General features: G+C 47.2%; 1 protein-coding gene across 1 annotated transcript in view; it reads left to right on the forward strand.

The window, feature by feature from the left end:
- The window catches only part of PGBD5 (piggyBac transposable element derived 5), a 39,516-nt gene extending 25,587 nt beyond the window's left edge, over window positions 1-13,929 (forward strand). Inside the window, exons 4-6 of the mRNA XM_008058807.2 lie at window positions 3,637-3,834; window positions 9,977-10,082; window positions 11,735-13,929. Coding sequence (XP_008056998.1) covers window positions 3,637-3,834; window positions 9,977-10,082; window positions 11,735-11,930 — 500 coding nt within the window. The 3' untranslated portion in view covers window positions 11,931-13,929. The remainder of the gene's footprint in view (window positions 1-3,636; window positions 3,835-9,976; window positions 10,083-11,734) is intronic.
- The last annotated feature ends 1,114 nt before the right edge of the window (window positions 13,930-15,043 follow it).

Genomic DNA, 15,043 nt, shown 5'->3' on the forward strand with positions numbered 1-15,043 from the left:
AACTAGGACAAAAAAATCAAAATTAAGCATCTTATAGGTTTCTAACGTGGTAACGTGTGAAACAGTCACTGACAGCATTGCCGCTTCACTGATACATGTGCAATGGTAATTTGTTTGACATGCTCCATCTGGTATTTTTCTACTCGAGCAGACAATGCAGGCTCATTTTCTTCCACCGACATGATAATATGTAATTTATTGTCCAGTCTGTTGTTTGCAGTCTGTGTGGAAGGACACACTCGTGATTCCTGAAAGACACTTCTCAAATGATCGGTCAGAACCTAGACAGATTTCACATAGGACAGGACATAGGTTTTTCATTGTTTTTTGTGGGGTTTTTTTTGATGCTCAATACAGTATGTAGGAGTGAATAATGAATCTTTCCAGTCCCTAGAAATTTCCTCCACTGTTTTATAGATTTTTGCAAAAAACAATATGTATAAGCACATTGATTCACACCACTCATATTTGCAGCATAATTTAGAATCATTTCAAGCTTTTTGACTGATAGAATATTTCCACCACGGAATATCCTTGTGGTCGATTTCATTCCTACATTATTCCAAGTCCTGAGAATTGTAACGACTCTTTTGTCCTTCCACACAAGAAACATAAGATTATTTTTCCTATACTCTGCCATATTTTTGTTGTTGCTGTCGTTGTTGTTGGTAAAAAAAAAAAACGTTGGCTTTTTGATCTGTGCTGGTATTCCCTTTCGGTTGACTTTGATTACACCAAAAAGATGACATTTCATCTTTAGTAGTTCTTCTGCTAGGACAATACTCGTGTTATATCTGTCAGTAAACATGTGGTATCCTGCTGTATTGGGAACTATTTTCAACAACTTCTTACATAAATGTAACAAAATTCTGGTGCTTACTGGAAGATCAGGTCGAATGGTGTTTTCAGATGCTATGCTGCTGTGGTAGGAAAGTATTGAAAAAAGATGCCCTGTTTTTTTCATCGGGTGTATATGCATATGCCCCGTTTGGTGGACTTATTTGGCTTGTATGTTCTCAATGATATTCGCCCTTCAAATCGAACAACAGGCCCATCAACAGAAATTGCCTTATCTGATATGAAATATTATGAAAACTTTGAATCGATGTATTCCAAATAATGATGGGTCTTTTGAATATGAGTTCTGATCATCCCATCCCTTGATGCAGTGTCTTCAAATGAAGCTCCCAGAAGATTTGCGTAAACCTTTCTCTACTGAATGTTTCTGAAGAGAAGAGTATTTTTACTATGGAAAGCTGTTGACCAGTGCAAACCTGGCACTTGAATTATTCCCATATTTAGAATAACTGTGGTAAAAGCTAAACATTCCTGTTGCTCAACTTGTGTCAAATGGATTTGTGTGATCAATGCTTTTTCCATGTTTTTTAATCCGCATAACAATTTGTTTTTTTTACTGCACTGTCCACTAATTCATTCGTAAAACACAGAGTGAAGCAGTTGGTTCTCTTGTATTACTTGCTCCTTGTGGTCCTGTTGCTTGAGGACGCGCCACAAAATTTATTCTCTCGTCTTTTTCTGTAACATCTTCGCATTCGTCACTTGACGGTACGCCGTCTTCTGCTCCTTCAAAACTACAAGCACTTGCATGGCCACCACTTCATTTTACGTTCGCCCATTTTCTTCTTGGTGGGATGATACCACTGTCACTGCTATTGCCATTCTCTGGCTGGTAGTGCAGATGGAGCCCCAGGCGGGTGACTTAAAAGCCTTACCCAGAGCAGAATTTATCTTAATAGAAGCAATAAGTTCCCGATCTCTGGAGCTGTTTGGCTGTGAGATGGATTGTGAATGGAAACAGAATTCAGCAGAGGCGAGGCTGCCACCTGCTGTTGGGGCCACCGCAGAAGACGTTCCTGCCTTTGGCAGAACACTGAGCTGGAGGGCACCTCACTTCCCTTACAGCTCTTTAAGATTCTGACTCTGCAACCTGATGCCAGTACCAAACACACCAAGGTCCACTTGCACCAATGACCGTCCTTCACACTAGGCCTATGGAGACAGGACCTAAGATTCTGAATTTGCTTAGATGTCTTCCCTGATACCTACACACAGGCATCAAATGACTAATCCCTTTAAAATCAATATTTGAAGTTTGCTACTTCTCAGAAATAATAATGGGTGGTGACCAAATATCCTGAAGCTCAGAGTGCTTCTAAATCCTCTCAAAATAACAAGAATGTTAATCAAAATAAAGCAGTTCATCACTTAACTTGAGGCCTCATCGTATTCCTACTTTCTTGGCAGTACCTGCAGCCAGAATAGCTCTTTCCACAGATAGAATAAAGGTCTGTTAAAAGCATGAGGTCTCCAGGTAGAAGAGACCCAGAAGACCTTCAAGAAAAAATGCTGTGGTGATAGCACGGGTAACTAATCATAATCTATTCAGTGAAAAAAAAGTTCGCGAAACAGTATAGGTATGTGTGTACAGTCTACAAAAAGAGTTGAAAATACAAGCACCCAAAGAAATAATAGTTATTTCTAACTAGTGGAATTATAGTTGTCTTCTGTGTACTTCTTTTTGCCTGCTATATTTTCTATAATAAATGTGTATTTTCAACAAGAAAAAAAAAAAAGAAAGAAAAGCACCCTTACCTTTGCGTGTAAGCTCCCTGTTTTTCAAAAAGGCTTCTTCCTTTCGGTTTGAGACCTGCCTGGGCAACTTGGTGAAACCTCATCTCTACAATAAATTTTTAAAAATTAGCCGGGCGTAGTAGCGCACGCCTGTAGTTCCAGCTACTCGGAAGGCTGAAGTGGAAGGATCGCCGGAGCACAGCAGGTTGAGGCTGCAGTGGCCAGGAGCGGCCACTGCACTCCAGTCTGGGCAACAGAGTGAGACTCCAACTCAAAAAAAAAAAAAAAAGATTCAAGTTGGCCATATCTGACTGCCAGGAGGGGGCTGCCCCAGGAAGGGATCGGGAAGAGGGAGCCGACAATAGGGGGTGGGGTGCTTCTTCTGATGCCGGGTGGGATGCTGTGGGGGGAGGGATACAGTGGCAAGGGACATGTACGCATGGAGGGTGCCACGTGTTCGACTGACAGATAGTACTATCGCCCCCCAGTAAACTGAGAGGAGCGTGAAGGATGAGACTGTCTCCAGGGTCTTCACGGCCCCTGTAGGCTGCTAAGGACAAGGTGAGTGCTTGATGGCCCCATGCCCTGGCCCAGCAGGATGGGGCAGGCCTGTGAAGTGAGTGGGCCGGAAAGGCCTTGAGTCCAGTGTGGAATTTAGCGAGTCCTCAGTGGGTAACAAGGGCTTAGTGCTGTGCCAGCACCAACGACAGCTCCTGTTGCTACCATTGGCCCGATGCTTATATGTATGATGGCTCTCCATGTGATCTTAACATGTTATGTATCATACGTAGCACATGCCACATATAATAATATTTAACATTCTTACAAAAGGACCTGGGAAATTGTCACTAGGGGACACAGCAGAGGGATAAAAGACCCCAAAACTTTAGCAGACTCCTCTAGGGGTCTTCTGGAGGGGTCGTCTCCCAAGTGCCAGCCTCAGAAGGGGCCATCCCCTCCTTCCCTTGGGGATGCCCAGGGTGCGGGGAGTCGCTGGCCTGTCCCACATGGGGTGTGTGCGATCCTGTGTTCCTCTACCCGCAGAGATTTACTGCTGCGGCCTGCTGAGCGCCAGGAAGAGTGACTGCACCGGTCTCCCTCCGTCCATGCTGACCAACCCAGCCACCCCCCCAGCCCGGGGTCAGCACCAGATCAAGATGAAGGGGAACATGTCCCTGATCTGCTGGTACAACAAAGGTCACTTCCGCTTCCTGACCAACGCCTACTCCCCCATGCAGCAAGGTGGGTGCAGATCCGCGGGCTGGGGCTGGCAGAGGGTCTGGACAGGCTTGACTGAGACAAACGGTGGGGTAAATGCACAGTCCACTCTGGGGTCGGGCTCTCTTCGGTGATCATCAGTTTCTGGGCTGTGCTAGCCTGAGGTGGCGAGGAGGGAGCTGCTGGGTCTGCAGGGGAGGCGGGCTGCCTCTGGCAGCCCCCAGCTCAGACACGGGCTGGGATCCTGGGCTGCATTGGAATGTCATTTCCCTCCATCATCTGAGATTCTGCGGAAAGTCTCTTCCTCTCTCTCCATGTCTTCCTTGGAGGTTAAGCACCCGCATTGCTGGGTTTGGCAGTTCCCTTGATCTCTTCGTTAATTTTCTTTGGGATGGAAAATCCATTCATAACAGAGACTTAGCAAGAGTCTGTATTTAAAGCAACCTATAGTAAAAACTTTATTAAGCTGCTGAAGAGAAAATCGAAAGGACAAAGGGGCACTTGACACAAATCTTTACATTGTATCACGTAGAGGAGCAATCTCTTGCCAGCCTTTACATGAAGACATCTGACTTCTTCACTTGGATTTTTTTTTTTCAGAGACAGAGTCTGACTCTGTCTCCCAGGTTGGAGTGCAGTAGCACGATGATGGCTCACTGCATCCTCAGCCTCCTGGGCCCAAGCAAGGCTTCTACCTCAGCCTCAGTGTGCTGGGACTTCCGGCCTCACCACATCACGCCCAGCTCCCTTGGCTTTTGTGGAAACACTGCCAAGGAGTTCGATTGTGCGTGGGTGTTGTGTGTTGTGTATCGGTGTGTGTATATGTTTGTGTAGTGTGTATGTTTGTGTGGCGTGGTGTTTATATTTCTGTGGTGGAGTGTATGTATGTGTATGTATATTTTGTGTATGGTGTATAGGAGTGTGTGGTGTGTACGCTTGTGTGATCTGGTATGTATACTGCTGTAGTGTGTATGGTGTATCTATTTCTGGGGTGTAGTGTGTGTATGTGTGTTTATGTCTGTTACTTGTGTGGTGTGTATATTGGGTGTGGGTGTGTATGTTTGTGTATATAGGGTGTGTATGTTACATGTTTCTGTAGTGTATGTGGTGTATGCATTTCTGTGGTATGGTATGTATATGCTGTGTGCGGTATGTGTATGTTTAATGTGTGTGGTGTGTGTGTTTCTGTGGTGTGCAAGTGCTGCATATGTGGTTGTGTTTTCATGGTGTGTGTGGTGTGTGTGTGCTACTTGTGTGCTTTGTGTTTCTGTGGTGTGTGTGTGCGTGTGTGGTGTGCGTGTGCTACATGGGTGCTTTGTGTTTCTGTGGTGTGCATGTTTGTGTGGTGTGTATATGCTGCGTGTGTGTAGTGTGCGTGTGCTGCCTGTGGGCTTTGTGTTTCTGTGGTGTGTGGTGTGTGTGTGCATGTGCCCTGTGTGATGTTCATTTACTCCCATCCCCCACACCTATGTCGCATTTCACCTCAGTGGAGATCCAGTGGATGGGTGCCACCACCCCCTGGATGTACAGGGCTGTGGGAAGCCAGCACTCTCCAGCACCATGTCCAGAGCCATCAGAAGAAAGGTGTGAGCTGGGCATGGTGGCTCACACCAGTAGTCCCTGTGCCCTAGGAGGCCAAGGCGGGAGGATTGCTTGAGGCCAGGAGCTTGAGGCCAACCTGGGCAACATATTGAGACTCTGTCTCTACAGAAAGAAGCAGCAACAGCAAAGACCGGAATTGAAGGCCAGGTCTGGGTTGCCCTCCAGACTCTAGTGGCTAGGGTCTCGTGCGGAGCAGTGAGTTTCCAGGGCGTGGGTTTGGGCATTTGGGGTCAAGAGCTGCTCCCCACCAAATTGTGTTAAGTGGTGGCCTCTGGAAAGGCATCCCACAGCAGGACATGGCATTCCTCTGGGCTTAGTGGAGTGAGATGACGAAGCGAAGCCATCTGGAGGGTTGGAAAGAAGCGTTGGCTAGGGTGTGAGATGCCAAATGCGAAAATCCCAGTCTTGAGGGCTGTGACTCTTAAAGCAGACCCCAAGGGAACAAGGAAGGAGGTTGACGATGGAGAGGGAGAAGGCTGGCAGGGCTGGCTTTTAAGTCGGCTGAAGTCCTGTGTTTAATGTGGTCACCGTTTCCAGCTCCAAAGTATTCCATTTTATGTCATAAAGTGCTGAATCCCAGACGCCCTTAAAAATTCCAAGGAGTATGACCACTGCGTGTGGCCACTGGGGACTGACTCCCCCGCTCCAGGGACCCGGGTCCCCTCCCCTGGTGCCTCTGGAAATCACTCTCAGGTGCAGTCCTGCTCACTCAGTGAACACCTCAGGGGATAGCCCCCGGGGAATGCCTGGGGGTGAAGAAGCACGGGTCTGGACGCAGCTGGAAAGAGGCAGGAGACAGCCCGGGAAGGTGAGGTTCACAGCTGCTTCTCTCTGCTGGAAATCCTTTTTCTAGTTCGCTTCTTAGAGTTACTTTTATTTTTTTATGGAGATAGTTTTCTTTTTAGTGTATTTCAAAAACACGATTTTAAAGAAGCTACCTAGTATTCCCTTTTTTTAGATGTCCCCAATTTCCTTGCCTACTCCCCCTATTAATGATACATTTTTTCATGACATAAACCATGATGTGGCAAAAGTCTTCATATGTAAACCTTTGAGGACATCTTTGATCATTTCTTTAAGATAAATATAACAGTGGAAGTGCTGGGCCCAGAGGTAGGAACACTTTTAAGGTGTTTGGTGACATGTTGCTGCAGGGCTGTACTTTGTGGTTTTTGTTTTTTGGTTCTTTTTGAGTCGGGGTCTCACTCTGTTGCCCAGGTTGGAGTACAGTGGCGTGCAATTGGGGCTCACCGCAGTCTCAACCTCAGGGCTCAAGCAGTCTTTCTCCCTCAGCCTCCTGAGTAGCTGGGACTACAGGTGTGCACCACCATGCCTGGCTACATTTTTTTTATTGTTTGTAGAGACTGGATATCCCTATGTTACCCGGGCTGGTCACGAACTCCTGGGCTCAAGCAATTCTTCTGCCTCAGCCTCCCAAAGTGCTGGGATTATAGGTATGAACTGTAAGACCCCATTGCAATGGGTCACCAGGGAACCAATGTTCCCCTACCTTTAGCAACATACTTTTTTGTCCTTTTAAAATGTGTCTGACGGAGAAAATGCTCTGAAGTTTTAAATATAAATTGCTGCAACTGTTGGTGAGGATGACTATTTATCTTCATGTGTTTATTGGCTGATTTCAAATGGTTTCCTTGTGTTCTTTATTATTTTCCTTTTGAGATATTTGCCCTTTTCTCAATAAATTGAAAGCAAATTTTCCGTCTACACTACATTTTTTTCTGTATTTTTTTGTTTTTATTTAGCTTTTTTTTTTAAACATATGAAGAGTTTTCATTTCTACATTAGCAGATCTCTTCTCTGCTCATGGGCTTTGAAAATCTCTCACATTCCAAGGCCAGATGAGTATAAGTTCACCTGGCTGTTTTATGGTGTGATTTTTGTATTCTTTGCCGTAATCCACTTCAGATTTATCTTGGTATGTGGAATCAGGTGGGGCTCAACTCTTTGTCATTGTTCAACCGCAAGGGTGAGTTGACCTATGTAACTCTGAGTATGCGGCGTCTACACGCATATGTTGAACCTGGGGACAACGTGCATGTCATTCTCAGTCATGAAGTCAGCAAGGATGATCAATATCAGATGACTTCTTGTTAAGATTCCCCATGTTTAAAGCTCAGAAAGAGAGGTTGTAGGACAGCCACCGTACCTTTTCCAGCTGGAATAGTGTCTCCCAATCCAAAATATCATGGGGGGCGGGGAGTTGCTGTCTTTCATAAACTTGAGGACATGCTCAAAGAGAAAGAACTGGGTGTTGAAGCAGCTCTGTAGAGCTGAAACTTCATGTTAGAGTTAAGATTGTGAAAAAGGATGAAAAGTAAATTAAGAAAGTCGCCATGGCTAGGTTTGGGGACAGTTGCAGTCCAGGAGCCTTTGCCCCCAATGACCCTAAAACCAGGAGGCCAAACACTGTAAGCTGTAGGGAGCCACAGGGACATGGAAACACTGAGATTCTTAGAAAGCTGCCCTTGACTCACTGGAAACACTGATGGCTCAGAGTGAGTGGACTCCTGGAGTTCTCGAAATAGATCGGAACTGGAGATGGGATCCTGCAGGGGCCGCCCGCCTGGACCCTAGGCGGGAAGCAGGATGCTTGCCACTTGGTCTTAGGTAGGGTGGCTGAGATGAGAGACTGAGACAGGAATCCTCAGGAATGGTGTGGGAGAGAGTTGGCCCTTCTCGAGCGCCTGGATAGCTGAGCCTTGGCGAGCTCTGTGCCTGCTGGATCATTTTCTGGGATAGAAAGAGGGGCAGGAATCATGAGCAGGTAAAGGAGCCCAGAACCTTCTGTCAACCTTCTGTCCAGGAGGAAGCTCTGGATCTGAACACCATGGTCCTCTGGCCCTTAGAGAACTTGAAATGTGTTGCCTGGCCCTCACTCTGGGTATCAGTATCTCTGAGGGCAGGCCCTGGCAGCTACATTTCTCACAAGCTCTCCAGGTGTGTCTTCAGTGTGAGATGCCACTATTTCTGGGGGAAAAAAGAAAGATAGATCCCAGCTCAGTCTACGTACATAGATCTGTGCCACCCTGATCTCCTCACCCAGCTCAGAAAGTTGTGAGAATTGGGGTGAGAGGGAGCTGGCTGCAGGGTCTCCTTGTGGGCCTGCAAGGGACATGCTGTTTTAACAGTTTTGACGTTGTCCATTTAAGTATTCCTAAAATTTCACAATCCTGTGAGCTAGATCCTTAAGAAAAATACACACACAAAATGACACTGTGCCCACAATCCTCTCATGCTGCCAGCGAAGAGGGGTCAGAGGAAATGGTGGGTGAACCCAATCTTGTGTGGATACACTAGGCTATCTGGATGGGGACAAGTCTCTCACCCTTCTTTCCATGTCATCTGTGGTGTCATCCATGGTGGCTGTCCAGCAGCAGCTGGGCAGAAGGGTTAGGAGGGCTACACGATCCCCTTTTTCTTCTCAGACCCTGCTAGTGGGATTTATGAACCTTGCCCTGACCTAGGTGGTGCCCCTGGATTGCATTGCTCTTGTGCTTTGTAGAGGAAAAGGTACTTGAGGACATAGAGTCCCTGAAGTTCTGGGAGGCATGACTGAACAGAGGTAGGGACGGGGAGGGGTAGGCACAGAGAGAAAGGATGAGAGAGGGTAGTCACTTGGTTCTTCTAAGCCTCTAATTCTACCCTTTTGATTGTTTTAAATTGTCAAATAATAATTATGCATATCCTTGGGGTACATAGTGATATTTCAATGTACAAGGGGTGCCAAAAAAAGTATTTACATTTTAAGAGATGCTCCTCTATGTGTTACTTTCAGTTCACTGTAATCAGAAGTGTCTGAACTGTAATCAGAAGTGTCTGAACACTTTGTAACCATTTCGAGCACCTCTTGTAACTGCAGAAGTCAAACGTGACTTGAATTTATCTTTTGTTATTGGTATATATTGAGTATTACGATTTTAAGAGTTTTTCCTTTCTTAAAATGTATATACTTTTTTTTAGCATCCTCTGTATATAATGTATAGTGGTGAATAGGGTAGTTAGCATAGCCATCATCTCAAATATTGTTAGGAGATACTTTTTTTAAGAATACAAAATTTTACAGCTAGATAGAAAGAGTAAGTTCTAGTGTTATGTTGTGCTGTAGGATGACATTGATTACCAACACCCTTTTGCTTCAGTTAGTGCAGATAGAAATGACACTATGTTGCTCCCTAGTCTCAGCCACCTCTTCTTCTTCCCAGCAGCCACTGTCCTCATCTCCAGCCTGTGCAAAGGGGAGTAGGGGGAGGAAGGGAAGAGTTGAGTCCTGTGTCTCCCCTTTTGCCCTACAATGCCCCACGATGGGGCTGTGTCTCAGACAACACATATCTTTGTACTCACCTGACTTTGATGTTTTCCTCAACTCCTTGAAGCGTTTTGGTGACCGGAGTTGATTCTTTTCCATCTCCCCCTCCCACTTCTTCCTCCTTTGCTCATTATTCTAAGCCAGGGGCAACCATGCTAAATGAAGTTGGCACACTTGTAAACTGGTCTTTGGAGGACATGGTTCAGGAAGGGGGTTGGTCTTCTCTCTAACCTGCAGGAGTCATCATCAAGAGGAAGAGTGGGGAGATCCCCTGCCCCTTGGCTGTGGAGGCGTTTGCTGCTCACCTCAGCTACATCTGCAGATATGACGACAAGTACAGCAAGTGAGTGAATGCGCTGATGCCCATCCACAGAAGTGTTCTCGTAGTGGCACTATCACAGAATAGAAAAGCTGGCAGATGACCATTAGCTTCCCAACTTAAGAATGGAAGGATGAAGACTTTTGGGGTTAAAATCCTGAGCCTTTGTCTTGGACTTTCAGACTGGGCCTGTGCACACTTGGCTTCCCTTCTGGGAGACCTCTGTCAAGGTCACCTGCCTCCTCCACTCACCTCCCTCAAGCTTAATGTTCCCTTTGCCCAAAGCTGCTCTTTCTAAGACATGTAGCCTCTGAGAGTCAGCTCAGAACCTAACTCTTGACGTCACTTGCCCAGTTTCTCTATTCAGACTGTTCTCATCCATGCCAGTGACATACTAGACATCAGCCCAGGTCTTTTTACCCTGAGTCATGTGGGTTCCAGTACTGGATTCTTAGTTTTCTCCAATAGGAATGCCTATTAAGATCACCAGGTGTGGTCTCATGTTAAATACACATGAGATAGGTGTAGTATACACATAACATGGACAGTGTACAGGTGTGCGGACATACATGCACCCATGATGCTGTCCCCTGGCCAAGTGTTGTTATAGCCATCATAATGGGTACTCAAGACGTGATTGCTGTTGAACCTGTGTTTGACTATTAAATCTCTAGTATTGGGCCTCACAATTAAGAACAAGGTCGGACTAACTCAAAACTGGCATTTCCACTCAGTCTTCTTTGAGGGTAACCCACATTGTCTGGCCCTTTTCATGGTGAAGAAGGAAAAACAAGGACCTGGTTCTCTCTGGAAAATTCAGCCCACATGTGAAAGGTAGTCATTAGGACTTCACTGAACAAATCTGTCTTCTGTACCTTGCTAAGTTCCAGGAGGTTGTTACAAAGATGCTGGGATTGATGTAGTAGATGTTTGTGGGTGCCTGTTCTGTGCTGGGTATTTGGAGCCTATTTGAGGGTCATGGTCAAATACTTTATACTTTATAGTCAGGATGCAGAGACAAATACACAGAGAAAGGACACAGTATGCAAGTGAGTCCTAAGTCGGGTTCTCCTAGGAGCAGCAGCCTCAGGGTCCATTTTGGGATCCAGGTGAGCTTCCCTGAGAGTGACCTTCATATCTCAATCTCAAGGAAAGGTGGGGTGGTGACAATGTGCTCGAGAATGAGAGAACACATTGTGGGTCCTGAAGCTGAGGAAGAGCATGATTTTTGGGAAGGGAAAGCAGCTCTGTGTGTACAGAGCACAGCCTGGAGAGGGGTGAGGAACAAGCAGGGAGCTGCAGGGGCTGATGGGTCCTGTGGGGCACAGCCTGAAGAGGGGTGAGGAGCAAAGCAGGGAGCTGCAGGGGCTGGCACAGCCAGTGAGCCACATGGGGAATGCTGGTACCTGGTTCTCAGTGTCTTCCCTCAGTAACCCAGTCACATGCCCCATTCTTTGAAAGGAGTTGCTTTTGTTTCCTTTGTCTTCGACAAAGCTCACTGTGATAAAGCCCCAAGCTAGAGCTCCCCCTAGCCTGATTCCTGCCCAACCCTACCCTCCCACATCTCCAGGGGAGAGTCTGCAGGTCTCCCTGGCTGTGATGAGTTAGGCCTTGGGCGCGTCTCTCCTGGGTCTCCCTCAGCCATCAATCAGCACTTCTCACTCCTCTGTCCTCAGGTACTTCATTTCTCATAAACCCAACAAGACCTGGCAGCAGGTATTCTGGTTTGCCATCAGTATCGCCATCAACAATGCCTACATCCTGTACAAAATGTCAGACGCCTACCACGTGAGGAGGTACAGCCGGGCACAGTTCGGTGAGAGACTCGTCAGGGAGCTGCTGGGCTTGGAGGATGCTTCGCCCACCCACTGATACCAGGAGCAACTAACCCAGGCTCAGGTGGGGTCCAGGTCCAGGGAGGGGTGAGAGGAGAAGAGCCTGATGCACCTACCTGCCAGGTCAGAGACGTGGACATGGGACATGTCCTGGTGTGTGGCCTGCTGCCTGGGAGAAAGGCACAGACCTCTGGAGGGGTGAAGAGGGACTTGGTCAGATGATGGCTGCTGTCCCACTTCTCATTCCTGGAAGAGCACGTTTTCCCCGGGAAGTGGTGACCCCTCCGTGCAGCGAGTGCTCCACAGGCTTGCGATGACACACCTGAGTCTCAAGGGCAGATTATCTTGTGACATTGTGGGACCTGAAGGCAGCCTTGACTCTTAGCACAGGTGACGACAACGGAAGGCACCTGCCATAGGACAAGCCGTCGTGTGTTCTGACATGCTCACTTCATCAAGATCCAAAGAGATAGGGGATGTGGGTTTAAGTTTACAGCTGGGGATGTAAGCAGACAGGCTCTGCACGATTAGGATGACTCAGGTGTGTGGGGATGCCAGGGTTTTCCAGCGTCTGCCTCACGCAAGCAGCTTCAGACAAGTCTCTTGGAAGAAGCAGCACATCCCGGGTGTGTGGTGACCAAACGGGGCAGTTGCTGTTCTGATGACTAAGTGAAGCATCCCCGCTCATGTCCTCTGCTTGGCTGGTGGGCCGGGGAGAAAGGAAACGCCAAAAGAATGGCAGTTGAAGGGTGATGCTATTTTTTATTTTTAAATATATCTTCAGGTTATTTTCTTACTGTTGCTTAAAACCTAATGTAAAAAGTAGATGTCCCCTCCTCCTCCTCCACTCCCACCTTGGTCCCATCAAGGCTCCTTGCATGATCCCAGTTCTGTGTTCTGGCCTGTGGCAGGGGCAGGAAGGGCAGCTGGCTTCCAGAACACGTGTGGTGGTACTCCACTGAGGACCACGGGGAGCCTGCAGCCCTCGGCTTCGCCACAGACGTCATCGTTGGCAGAATTACTTGTTTTGAAAAATATGTAGCATTGCTGAAACACACAACAAAATCCCCATGGATGACCACTTGCTTATTGTGTCTCCTCTGTGTGTAGTGACCCTGGCAGTGCTTGCCGTCCTCGGGGTGGTCCCTCGGAATGGCACGGTTGACTGTGGGAAAACCCCGAGACTGGGCTGTGGTAACAGCTTGTGCTGGGTGTGATTGGGTACGAGCGCTGGGGAGCTTTCTCAGACTGGGAAGACAGCATGACCAGCAGCTGGCAGTGAGAGCTCCATTTATCCCCCAGAAGGGTCTGAGGCTCTTTCTGAGCCAGGGTTTATGTGTCTCCGTGGGAACCCTTAGCACCAGAGTGGCGGACTGGTCCAACTGTCACCACAGACAAGGGACAGGTAATTTCTGGAATTCTCCAATTCCCCTTCAACCCCATTTATGTAACCACCTCATTTTTACAAAGGCAGAACCTACTCTACTCAGGCTTTGGGGCGCTCTTCCTTGTCCACACTCATGAATGAAGTGTTGCTGCCAGCATGCTCGGGCCCACGTCATTGCTGTCTTCCAGCTTGGGATGGCGCCCTCGACCTGTGGTCTTGACTCAATGCCACGGATTGTAGGTCACATCTTAGATTGTGTTTCCAAACACCTTCGCCGTGCCCTTTGATTGGATTTAAAGCACTTTTACCACATGGAGAAATATATTTTTAATTTGTGATGCTTTTCTACAAGGTCCACTATTTCTGAGTTTACTATTTCCAACTCTTAGGGAGATGCTAATGAGAGCTGATGAATTTTCTTTTCTGTCCAAACAAGTAAAATAAAAATAAAAGTCTATTTAGATGTTGATTCTTTGTTAATACGTAAATTTGTCTGAAAGGTCAGGGAACAAAAATACAGGCTATTCTTTTTAAGATTTGATTTCTTGTTATATAATCTGGTATATATGATCTGAACTGTTCTTGGTATCTCAAACCACCGAGCAGTTTATAAAATAAATTCTGTTCAGTTTTGACTAATAGAAATACATATCGATGCTGCGTTTCAATGAGTATAATTGTATTTGTGGGTCCTGGGTCACTGAAGGAACTGTGCGGCCTGCTTTCCAGCCTGGTGGTTCTAATGTCTAATAGTTTGTGTCAGGTGTCATTCCAAATTAGCAGGAAGAGATGCTATTCCCACAGGGTGGTGGGTGCCATGCAGTTTCAAGTAAGAGAGTAATTACACAATAGTGGTTCTCCGCCTCTAAAATGGTAGCCCCCTGTTTTCTGATAAATGATGGAAAAAGATGGCCATTCAGCGGGGTCTAAAGGAGGCTTCAAGGACCACTCAGGTATGTCGTTGGGAAGAGTTTTTCTTCTTCTGTAACGACAGAATGCCTGGGGCACTGATGGAGAGAACTCTGGGGACCTGGGCCTTGTCTTAAGGACGTGGTCTGGAGTGATTTTTTTTTTTTTTACAGTGACCCTGAAATCCATCTGGCTTCAGTATCTCCCTGGGTTCCTCAGCCCTCAGGTTGGCACTTTATTGGCTCAGTAGCTGGCCACCCCCGGGGGACCAGGAATAGGCCCGGTGGGTGGTTCTCATGAGAGAAGGACCAGCATGACCCTGGCTGAGCATACGGGGCTGGCGGGCACGTCCACATCTTGTGGCCAGTGAGACCCCTTTCTGCTCAGGTCCTGCCTCTTCCAAACGAATCCCCTTTAAGAGTCTTTGCTGTGGCATCTGGAAAAGAAAGACAGAACAATGAGCTTCCCAACCCCTAGGCCAAACAAAACACCAGCAAAAGCATCCTGAGTTCTCCAAGGAAAGCCCCCATTAGACCACACCAGTGGGAATGCAACCAGCAAAGAGTGCTACACGATGGACGAGGCCGTTCTATGACAGCAGTTGTGTTGAGAATCAGGCGAGGTCCTTCTGAGCTGAAAGGAGCTTAACTGAGGGAGCTTCTGTGTTTGCTGCCTCCTCCTTCGGGCTCCGTGTCCGACTTGCATTGTCTCTTTCCCCACACTCTGCCCCCAGAGAGCCTCAGCTCTGAACACTGTCTTCCTGTGTCCATGGAACATTATGCCAGGGACATCTTCCAAAGCCCAGCGAGTCACGTGGGGCATTCGCAGTGTCTGGGCATTCTGGACAGAGACAT

The sequence above is a fragment of the Carlito syrichta genome, unplaced genomic scaffold (genome assembly GCF_000164805.1).
Source record: "Carlito syrichta isolate Samal-C Ts95f unplaced genomic scaffold, Tarsius_syrichta-2.0.1 Scaffold303636, whole genome shotgun sequence".
In the NCBI taxonomy this organism is placed as follows: domain Eukaryota; kingdom Metazoa; phylum Chordata; class Mammalia; order Primates; family Tarsiidae; genus Carlito; species Carlito syrichta.